The sequence below is a fragment of the Stegodyphus dumicola genome, chromosome 4, assembly GCF_044657685.1.
Source record: "Stegodyphus dumicola isolate Sdum_Otavi_A_Nest chromosome 4, ASM4465768v1".
Lineage (NCBI taxonomy): Eukaryota > Metazoa > Arthropoda > Arachnida > Araneae > Eresidae > Stegodyphus > Stegodyphus dumicola.
In genome coordinates, this window is record NC_140771.1 from 137,013,564 (window position 1) to 137,026,300 (window position 12,737).

General features: G+C 29.4%; 1 protein-coding gene across 1 annotated transcript; it reads left to right on the forward strand.

Moving 5' to 3' along the window:
* The first annotated feature begins 5,449 nt into the window (after positions 1–5,449).
* On the forward strand, positions 5,450–10,691 carry LOC146997705 (THAP domain-containing protein 2-like). Its single transcript, XM_085815529.1, has 2 exons — positions 5,450–6,446; positions 8,614–10,691. The coding sequence occupies exons 1-2, from the start codon at positions 6,291–6,293 to the stop codon at positions 8,851–8,853; spliced, it is 396 nt and encodes a 131-aa protein (XP_085671655.1). The 5' UTR covers positions 5,450–6,290; the 3' UTR covers positions 8,854–10,691.
* The last annotated feature ends 2,046 nt before the right edge of the window (positions 10,692–12,737 follow it).

Sequence of the window (12,737 nt, forward strand, 5' to 3'; positions counted from 1 at the left end):
TGCAAGAGCTATATGCCTAAAGGAAAATATGCCTTCATGGAGGAATTTCAAGGCAAAACTGACATTTGAGTGCATATTAAAAAATAATACATCTAATTTTCATTCAATTTATACATATTTCATATGTAAAAAATTCTGATATATGCTACATTACTGTTAATTACTTGACTTGAAAAATATAGTAAATACACAGAAATTTAAGATTTGCACATTTCGAAAAATATTAAATATATGAGTATACATTATCCTTGTAAAAAGCATAAAATACATAAATATTTATTAAATTATTATAAATGTATTTGGAAATGAAGGATTTATTCTTTCATAAACCCCTGTTAACGTTATTGTGAAGAAATCTAGTTATTAAATATATCTAAATTTATAATGATTATAAATATTATTTAAATATATAATAACCTTAACATTTAATTGTAAACATAAATTGAAAATTTTTAGCAGGAATTTTTTATTTGCTATTTCAGCAAGAATTATTCATACTGGAAAGCAATCTGTTAAAAAGTGCTGTAAAGCACAGTCTACAAGATGTGTACTTAATTTTATCTATCAAATGCCTGGCTATTGACCATTAAAGTGCAGAGCACATATCCAGATGAGCAGGACTTGTCCAGAAACACACAAAGTACATAAAAGTGAGGTAGACAGATGTGTACTTAAGGAATTAGTAAAAAATAATTTTTAGAATATGCATTGTTGAAATTAAGGATATAAAAAAATATAATACAGTTAAAAGTCTTTAATCCGGACTCGTCGGGACTTCAGTGATTCCGGATTAGGGGTTTTTCCAGATTATAGATCATAAATTTAAATCTGGTAAGATGGCATGCAGAAATTATACAATTAAAAATATGAAACCATAATTTCTGTGTTGACGCATGCGCAGAAAGTTTGTAGCTTTGAGGTCCGGATTATGGACGTCCAGATTAAAGACTTTTGACTGTAAGTATCAAAAGAATTCTTTCCTTACATTTTGTAATAAATCAGTTACAAGTTTTAAACAATATTAAAAATAAACTTTTTTAATCCATTTCAAAAATACTCATAGAAAGTTAAGTACATGGAAATCAGTAGCAATATTTAACGTATTTTACTATGGAAATAACAGCTGCTCTAATTTGAAGTTAACTGAACTGAGCATTAATTATAAAGTAGCTCTGATTTTTAAAGGATGCCTCAGAAGCTAAAAAATCATTCTGCATTTGAGAAGGTATTTCAGGAAGAAGCTCTGTAAATAGGAAAGAAATAATGCATAATTTTGATTTTAGTATTATAATAAACTTTGATCTTAATTTTTGTAATCATTAACCAAATAAAATCAAATTAACTTAAAATTTCTTTGTAATGTAATTAACAAGAACATGTGAAAATATTTCATTCAAATTAAACTTTTCTGGGAAAGTATAGCATTTAATTCCGCTCAGAATAATACATTGTTTTAAAATATTTTCTTTTTACATACTTATGACTTTGAAGTATTACGGAAAAAGAAAATATATATATTTATATGTGTATTTACGATGTAATTACAAAATGTTTACCGCCGATTATGTTAAAACCTATTGATCTTAATGGATAGTCACTGAATAGTTTGGTTTCCACGAGAGGTGCACTATTGCTTCAGGGCAGTACACGAGGAAAACCAGTTAAGACCTCTCCTCTTATTTCCACCTCCATTATTTAAATTGAGGATTTTGGATCTTTAGAGAGTGTTTCTGGCATCTGTGTTGGATGGTCAGATTCTTCCAGCTCTAGTATAATTAAAAGTATCAGCTTTGTGTTCTCATGCCACCGATACTTTAATCTGATGTGCCAGTAAATTAGTGGCTAGCTTAATAATTAACTATGTAGTCTTAGACTACTGATCAACATTTTTCATTTATTTGATTGTTCGCATTTATTTGCATCGCCACTAGCTGTGGTTATGCTCTAAGTTCAGGCCATGCTCTGTTTTGTTAAAAGTTCAGTTTAAATAAAAAGGTTGTTTTAAAATCTTTCATAAAGCTTTGTCATAATATCTCAAGTGATAATTATATTAGGGTTATAAGACTAAAATTCCATTATTAGACCAAGAATAACCTTATAACTTAATGGAAGTTTAAGATATTCATAATGACTAAATGTGTAAGTTTATTAAAAAGTTAATAGAGACAGAGCTTAAATTGCACCGGAGCCTGGCTCCGGTACTTCTTAGTTTTTGGAATAAATCATAAATAAGGCTCCGGCACTTCTTTTATGCAACTGAACAAAAATTTGATCTCAAACATTTAATTTTTTGCAGTAAAACTGTATTACAAATCGCTTATTAAATTTTAATTTATCTCTTTACATTTTACTTAATTTTAATTACTTTAATAATTTATTAATTAAATAACAATCATTAATTAAAAATAATTGATACTTATTAATATTAATTAAATAATAATGAATTAATTTGGTATTAATTAACTATTTAATTTTTAAATTATTAATGATTGTAACAGTCATTTTATTTATTTATTTACTTTTCTTTTCCTTTGCTGACAGTTTAGCATAGGGTTCTGGCACTTCTAAGTTTAGAAATTAAGTCCTGAATAAGGATATTTATTAATTATAGGAACTTGATAAGTAACCTTCACCAGCAATTTAATAGCCAGTTGATTGTGTTGTTGCCAAAGTAATTTTGTCATGATTTGAATATGGTTATCTTCCACTGTTGGGGCCGTTCCTAGCGCGGTGCAGCTGTAAAATTATGCAACAGCTGAACACTCGCGATACCACAACTAAATATTTTTAATTCATTGTACTTGTCACATGTAAATACTTTTTATACAATTTGTCACATATAAGTACTTAGTGAGTATGAAATAAAAATTCAACTAATCATTAAGAATTTTTTTTTTAAATTTGGGCACTGTATTTTTAGGAAAATAGGCAGCCAATGGCCTAGGGACGGCCCTGTCCACTGATGTAAATCTGTCGTGTTAGTCCAGCTGACAAGTATTTCATATTTCTGGTGTATAACTCTCAAGCTACGTTCTGCAGTAGAATTGCTTAAAAGTAAGAATGAAACAAGGATAACACATATGTCATTCATTTGCTGCACAAAGTATAACTCAAGATATTTGAAGTTAAAACTCAGTTATATTCACTGCATTGCAACATGTTGAGAGAAAGGCAATTTTTATCCTTACCGTCCTACACCAGGGATGGCCAACACACGGCTTTTACTTTTTATGCAGCAACTACAGAAAAGTATATCATTTTTAATAAAATTCCCAGCAAGTCTGTAAATTACTTCCAGAGAACAGGCTCTAAACAATAATGATATTGCTAATATGAGCTCTAAACAATCATGCATACTGCTTTATTTCAAGCCTTTCACATTAACTATTACAAACTTTGATTTAATATTGAAGCAAATAGACATAGAAGATATGCAAATTCTAGTGATCTGTTTGCTCTAATGCGTACCAATGATGGTGATATGTTACTTAGGGTTATCATGTTTTAGGTTTGAAAATGCTAGACTGTAGGAATCTGCAGGAAACGGGAAAATGAACACTTGCCCCCTCCTCCAGAATTGAGTAAAAAATATATTTTTGCATCAATATAATATTGCATATTTCATAATCTGTTATAAAATCTTCAAAATGTGTGCGTGTGATTATGGCAAAGCCTCGAGGGCTATCTGCCTAAGAGGAGGGATGCCTTCGTGGAGGACTTTCTATGGAAAACTGGCTCCTATACACGTTACACATGGGGAAAACCACGAAAACGCCCATGCAGCCAGCCCGTTCACGGGATTCGAACTTCAGACCGAACTACTAGTGTTCAGCGACTTTATCGCTCGCTCGGCCGCTGGTGGGCCCAAAAATCTTCAAATTAAGTAGTTAAATAACAATGTGTTGATTTGATTGTTGGAACTGGAATATGGCAAAGATCATGTGGGGGAAGAAATACCTTCATGGAAGACTTTTTAATCAAAACTAGTTTGTTGGTTTGGTTTATTTTATTATGGCAAAGCACTTGATGGCCATCTGCCTAAGGGGAGAGATGCCTTTGTGGAGGACATTCTAAGGGAAACTGGCTCGTATACACATTACACATGGGGAAAAACATGGAAATGCCCATGCAGACAGCCCGTTTGAGGGACTTGAACCTCGGACCAAACTACCAGCGTTCAGTGACTTTACCGTTCGGCCGCTGGTGAGCCAAAACTAGCTTGTATTCATATTCATAAATACTTCGGGTGTTAACTGACATACTTTATCTTTCGGATGTGCAAAGAAAACAGACAAAACTTCCTGCTCAGTTCTGTTTGTAATAATAAATGCACAGGGAAAGCCGTGAAGCAAAGCATCAAGTAAAAGAAGTGTGATTAATTCAATTCTGTAACCGTTCAACCTATGTGTACCATTTATACATATATAGTCTGATCCCAACTTCTGAAGAAAGTGCCTCTGGGAGTCATTCATTTTCATTAATGTGAAATCATCATTTTAAAATTCAGGATAACTTTCTAAAATTCTATTTTAAGGCTTATAAAATAAAAGAGTTGTTATCCTCACTAGTAATTTCATTAACATTTATACAATCATTTTTATGCCTTACAGCATTTGATTGTGGATTATAAGAATTTTCGGTACACTTTTGTTACTGGGACCAGATTCAGAAATGTATACATTCATATGTACACATATATATGCATACATGAACACATCCATTCAGCCATACATGCATACATTTCTGATTCTGGTTCTGATAACGGAAGAGTACCGAATTTTCAATATTCCATAAATCATTCTTTGTCAAAAGATGCAGTATCATATACAGAATCTTGAATTTTATCTAAAATTTCATCAAAAGATACTTTTCCAGCAATTTAAGTTACATAAATTAACATTAGAATGGTATAACTGCCGTTCTAATTTTGTAAGAGACAGATGCCCTATACCCTTTCTATGACTTACAATGGGTTTTTCTATATAAGCAGTACATTTTCCATTATTAAACTGGCTTACTGGGCAATAAGCATTAATTTTGTTACTCCCTTGTATTTTTAAATGTCCCATGCCTTGCACTTTAGATATAAAATAATGTCCTGAATGATGGCATACAAAATAAATATCTTTTACATGTAATGGGTCATGTTTCTTTGTAAGTTAAAAAAATTTAGATTATGTTTCCATTTCAAAATTCTCCTTTCACAACATGAAATCATTAAACACAGAGAAATCTCTTTCTTTTTCAATGACTATTTCATGTTCCATTTGCAAATGTAATGAAAAGTTTTCCTTTGGAAAACCTTCATTACATAATGTGCATTTATATAATTTTTTAATGATGAACACTCAAGGGCAGTAAATGCACTATCTGATTGTGAAAATAATAAATTTTTATTATTGTTGAACTGACGACTATATAAACTGCATTTAAATTGGAAAACTTTATTTTTACTTGCTTTGAGTAATGTTGTTTGTTGTGATATATGCAATTTCATGCAGTGACATTTTAGATTGCTGTTACTTGAGAAACATTTTTTTGGAATCAGGGCAGCTAAAACTTTTTTGAAGTTATACTGGATTTTGAAGCAAAAGTATATGAAATCGAATTATCATTGACGACTTTATAAAATGCATGATCTGAATTGGAATTAAATATTTCAGCAGTAGAAATATGCTTTTTATTGGAATGTATGTTCTTCAAATGATGCTATAAATTGCTGGCATTTGAAAAACACTTTTTGCAAATAGAACAGTTGTAAGATTTTGAAATTACAGTTTTCTGAAAGATGTTACCAATCGTAATCAAAGCGGAAATGTGAATTTCAGATCTATTGTCTTGAATGATCATTGATATCACCACCCAGCTCATTTAAATTGGTGCTATATATTATAATATTCTGAAGCAGAATCCTCACAATATTCCTAAGTATTTGGCCGTAAGAAGGGTCTTTTATTGAGAGATTCTTCAGTTCATTATAAATATGTGAAAGCAAAATTCACATACTAACGCAGCATAAAACGCACGAAGTCAAATGCAAAATGTAAACAGACACATTTTTGACGTATCTGGTAACGTCACATGATGCGCAAACTGAGATGCGCGTAAGACGGGAGGATCAGATTCATGATCCCAAAAGTACTCTCCGTAGACGCTTGTCCATCTTCCTCGTGGCAAAGAATGAAAGAATATACTTCGGTGTCGTAGCGTAGTGAACTGACTGTTGTTTGAAAGTGTAGTGTGCTCTAATAGAACATTTTTCATTTAAATTACTTTATTTATTTTTTATTATGCCACATAAATGCTGTGTTGCAACATGCGAAGGAAATTATAAGAATGGCCCGAAGGTGGCTGTATTTAGTTTTCCTACGGAAGAACAACTGAGAAAACAATGGATTTGGAACTGCAAACGAAAAGATGGATTCAAGCCTACGAAACATTCAAAGGTAAGCATGCATTTCATTTTTAAATTAGAAAATTCCTGAAAGATTAATGTCATTGAAAGAAACATGACTTGAAAATGCGAAAACAAAAAATTCTCAATGCAAGGGAAATAATTTACTAAAGTTCCATTGCATTCAACCATAGAAAATAAAACGAAGTTTTAATTACTTTCTATACAAGCATAGTTATATATTTATTTACTAGGCAGAAATTTCTCTTATCCCATTATGAATGAGTATTATTAATGAATTCTTTCAGTAATTTATATTTTCGGCGTCGGGATCTTTATAACACGCACATTGATTTGGGATTGATTAATCTTTCAGGAATTTATGTTATACAGAGCTTATACTGAATTTTAAAGTGATTATAAAATGGACCCTTTTCTCAATAACTAGTCAATAGAAAATCCACCAACCTTATAAAGTTCATATTATAACTTTAAGTAGATAAATATAAAATGCTTCAAGTCGTAATTTTAAAGCCGTTAATATAAAGATGTTTTAGATATAAGTATTTAACTGTTTGGGTATACTATTTCTTTTGATTTAGATAAGTCTCGTTCCACCTATTTTATTTTTATTTTTTTCTTTTTAAAACTGAATGTATGCAATGCCCCTTTATTATATGCTAGGAGCATTTGAGAATGCATTTTGCTCGTAACTCATGTGAACAGGAAATTAATGCTAATTATGCAATGTTCTAAACTTTATTAATTCTAAAATCCTTAAAAAAAATATGAAATATATGTAAAAGAAAACAATCATATAAATGGACTAGTTTTGACAGTAATTATTTTAATTTCTGGAATAAGTTACAAGGTGTTTAAATTAAACTGTCTTGTTCAAATAATATTGCCTAAGATTGTAAGCTTACTAGTTTTCATTACATGTTAGCATAAATCCTAATTAGCCTATTAAATTGTTTCATGCACACACACAATCTATAAAAGTACGAGTTTCTTATGCCAATAACACCTACCTTGTTACAGTGGTTCACTTGCTACTGGCAGTAAGTTCTTGTGGGCTTGAAATTTACATTAATTTCTTATCTAAAAACACTTATGTAAGGGGTTTTGTTTATTTATACTTGTTGCAGTGGAATATGAAAATGTTTCATTGTATTAATAAGTTATATAACTTTTAAAATTTTTGAAAAAAGTTAAGAAAATTATATGGAAAATAAGCAATCTAGTGAGCCTTCCACAGTAATATAATGTCAAATGCGATTGATGAATGTGAATATTTCACTCCAAAATTACATAAGAATAGCCTAAAATATTTAATTACTGCAAATAAACTGTTAAATATACAAATTCTTGTTTTTTTCTTTGTGTATCATATTTTAGCACTTATACATGTTTTCAATAATTCAAGAAAAATGAATTTTTTTAATGACTAATGATGTTTTATGCTCTTAAATATAAACATTCATAGGCACACAAGTAAATTTGTACTTCAGGTTGTGAACATATCATTTGTAAAAATGTTTAGAAAAAGAGCCAGTAACTTTATATTTGAATGGTACGAATGAATGTGGTTAATCTTATTCTTATCCATCAACTGATGGTTAATCTTATTCTTTTTATAACTGTATTATCACCATTTTGAATGTAATTCCATAACAAAGTGTTGTTTTCAAATAACTGAAGAAAGAAATATTTAGGATGTAGCAATTATATATACATGAGCAATTGTATGTTACCTGAGGATGTATCAATTAAATATTACTTATGTTATATGCATTTGACATATGACAACAAACATGTGCTAATTATTTGCACTTTTCAAAACTTTGACAGCATCCATAGCTCTTTTTAGCCCAAAAGAGTTAATAGTTTTGTTTTAAGATTTTGCATTATTCACTCTAAATGGCTGCATCACTTTTTTGCGTTGTGCACTTTAAATGACTATATCTCTTCAAATTGTTACCATCCAAACATTATCGCCCTGTATTATTTTTAAAGAAATTAAATGATGAACGTTTTCCACAACGGTAACCCTTCCCTTAAGCAGATAGCTCTTGAGTGCTTTGCCATGATTAAATAAAAATACAATAAAACCCTTATTAGACTGTGCATGTATTTAAAGGATGGCGAATGCTTATGATTTTATAATTGTTTAACCTTTTGATACATGTTTATTTATTTGTTCTTTTTCATATTAAAAGGTGTGTGAACTTCACTTCAAGCAAGAGGATGTTCTGAGGCAAACTGAATTCTTTGATGAGAAAACTGGAAAGAAGATCATTATACCATTGTCATATCCTCGTTTAAAGAATGGTGCAATTCCAAGTCTGTTTCCTGATGGTCCGAGTCATCTTAGTTCCAGTGTTTCATCAAGGGAATCACCAGAGCATAAAAAGACTCAAAAGAGAACAAGATGCACTCGAAAAAGCCTTAGTCTGTAGCTTAGCTGAAAAGGAAGAGTATGAACGAAAACAAATGTTTTATAATTTAGATGAACTAAAAATTTGTTTTAATACTGTGAATTTACCAGATAACTGGATAGTTATACACAGGCCTATACATACTATGATTCTTAATATTTCTAATGACAATCATCCAAGAATTCTAAAATCATTATTGATTGATTGTAATTTGAATATATCTGTAGCAATTAGAAATATACCTATTAAATCACTGAAGCAATATGTAACCCCATCAAAAATTAACAACCTTAAAGATCTTTTAAGTATTTTAGAGAAATTAGACCTATTTGCCTCAAATGATTCATCTGAAGACAGTATTCAAAATTATTTACAAATTGTAAATGAATTAATGACAATTTTAAAAGAGAAAATTCCACATAAAAACAATGAAATAAATTTTCTCGTTGAGCAACTATCAAACTTGAATTCAGAAAAACAACAATATAGGTATTCTGCAGACTTTCTAATATTTTCCACTTTACTTCACACAATTTCACCACATGCATATAATTTTATTTGAAATTCAGAAAATATTATTATGCCTCATCCACGGACCATTCAGAAAATTTTTTCAGATTTTAATATATATCCAATAAATGAACAATACAACCAAAAGTTCCTAAGCTACAGAAAATTTAAATTTCAAGAACTATCAGAAAAAGATCTGCTTGTTATTTTAATGATTGATGAAATTCATCTAAATCAAGCATTTGATTATAAAGGTGGTAATTTGTGTGGAATGGCATATAATTGCAAAAATGCTGCATCTAGTGCATATGTTTTCATGATTCGCAGCCTATTATCTGTTTATAAGGATGTTGTACATATTTTGCCGGTGAAAACACTTAGTGCGGATAATTTGTATATTTATATTAAAAAAATTGTTGTGGGATTAGAAAATATTGGGTTTAAAATTATTGCTATTGTCACTGACAATAATTCGATTAATAAAAAGGCTATGTCTCTGTTTTCCGAACCACCTAAAGTTAGTATTGTTTATCAAAACCCTGTTGACAAATCTAGGCCAATGTTTTTTATTATTGATACAGTGCATATTTTAAAATGCATTAGAAATAACTGGATAAATCAAAAAAATAATAATCAGTATGTTTTTCCCAAGTTTTGATGATGCTTCACATATTGAAACTGCATCTTTTTCTTGTATTAAAAAATTACATGAATCTGAAACTGGTAAGTTATTAAAGTATGCTTATGGTCTGACAATAAAAGCTCTATATCCAACTAACTTAGAAAAACATAGTGTAAAGCTTGCATTGCAGATTTTTGATGATAATGTTGTTGAAGCATTATTTTCTTTTGGCCAGCAGAAAGAAATAATAAATTTCCAAGAAACTGGAAACTTTATTAAAATAATAAACACATGGTGGTCAATTGTAAATGTGAAATCTATTTTTAAAGGGGTTCATAAAAATAATGTATTTGAAACACCTTTCACTGTGGCAGAAAATGATGAAAAATATGTTTTTATGAATAACTTTTTGAATTGGCTAGATAGTTGGAAAAATTTGAATTTAACCTCTGGTTGCCTAACCAAAGAAACTCACTTTGCAGTATACCATACAACGTATGCTTTAATTGAGATATCAAGGTATTGTATAAATGAGTTGGGTTTTAAATACCTTTTACTTGGAAAAATACAAACAGATATGTTAGAGGCTAGATTTGGTAAGTTAAGATAGTGACACTAATCTATTGTTTCTTATTATCTTCAGACTTAATTTGTAATTCATTTTATCTAAATGAATATTTTTTGCAGAATGTAGATAGTATGTTAAATAAAAAAATAGTGCTTTTTCTATTTGTGTTGTGAAATCTTTACCAACTCTTTCAAAATGCATGCACACACACACACAAAAAAAAAAAAAAAGCATTTGTAATAGATAACTAATTATGACAGTAAAGTGCTAAAGTTGTTAAGTCTCTTATATAATATCATTTTGTGCAAAATAGGTGTATTTATTGTAAACTAGAGAAATATTGATTTTTGAAGATAAAATACTTTGCCAATTAATATTACTATTGTTTAGATTTTGAAATCAGTATCTTGCAATTTTTTAATATTATTTTAATTGAAGCAGACATGTTTATTACATTAATTTTACACTGTAAGAAGAAAATAAATACAATTTGTTTTTACCTACAATTCCATATGAGTCATTTTTATGGAGGAAATTCACTGTATTCTTATACAATATTTTCATTGTAATACATGCTAAATTCTGTCAAAACTAAAATTAAATACTTTGGAATTAAAATTTCTAATGATGTGGTTGTACATATACAGGGGAAAACTTATCAAAAATAAATTGAGTAAAAAAATATTTTTAATCCTTCCCAGCTGTAAGGCTTCATGCAGTTATACTAAACTATTTTGATATTAAAAAGACTTAACTGTAATAGAAAATAAGTAGCATCAAGTTAAATAAATAGTCATCCCACCCTTTTTCCCACTGTAGTATGCAATGCCATTTCCTGTTACTTCCAGTTAAAAATTTACTAGTACAAAAAATTCAGGCCAAAAAAATAAATAAAATCCTTTTTATATGTTTTGAATCCTAATTGTGTTGCTTTCCTTTAATAAAAGTCTGAATTATTTTGAAAATTTTAAATCTTACTTTACATCTTAACAATCAGTCTATATTTATTTTCATTTATAATAGGAAAATACATAAAACTTGTTATTCTTTCAATTCTAAGAATTGAGGACATTTGATCTATTTAGATGTTTTAAAAGTTCCTACTGATTACCCTGATAAAAATTCCAGTAAGTACATATATAAACTTCATATTTATCATTTGCTAAAGAATTCTCAAATAAGTTACAATGAAATGCTTTCAGGAACAAAAATTTACAAGTTACAAAAAAAAAAAAAAAAAAATTTATATGCACATAATTAGACAAAAGGGGTGTTACAAACATTTAACAATAAGAATGAAACATAAGAATTTTGAATTCCTAGCAAGTGTCAAGTTTGTTGAATTTTTACAATTTACCCAATATTTTGTAATTTTTCTTTTTTTTATTATTGGGGATGATGCAGTTATGTATTCTCAAATAATGATCTAATTTAAAATGCCTAAATATATGAAATGTTTTGCTACCGTATTTTAAAACTACCAATGAATAAATATTGATAGATGCTAAAAAATAGTATTTTTCAAATCATTCTCCAGGTTTCTCATCTGTTAAGAAATTCAGTCCCACACTGAAGTGAAAAAAAAAAGCGGAAAATGACTAAACAATTATGTGTAAATTTGTATTTATGAGAAACAGAAAATGCCGTTAAAAATTGATTAAAATTAATTTAAGGATTTTTAGTGTTAATCAATTGTAAACTTGCTTAATTATGCGTTATCCTCTTTGTTAAGGAAGAAAATATATATTCTTCAGAAAGCAAACCAGCATCAGCCAGATATTCAGTATATATTTATTACTACTAATCTGAAGTATGTTGAATTAATTTCTTTACTATACTGTTATTATTTTAAGCATAAAAATATATAAGGAAAGTAAGGTTAGGTATTTGAAATTAGAAAATGCAGTCGATGAAATCAAATCGGAATATATATATTTGCACACACACACATATATATATATATATTTAAAACCAAACGATATAGTAAGCCTTATGCAAGGAAATAAAAACTACTTTTCATTTTCTCTCCTCTTAAAGGAATAACAGCGATAAGTGGTTTCATGTGGCAACCATGCTTTCTGTACATAAGGACGACTTTAGTGACGTAGTGTGCGGCGTGCCGTGGCTTCGTTTATAGGAGGTACTGGGTAGGGTCAACACCGACTCTACTACACTCCAGATGGCGGTTTTGTGACGTCACAAGTT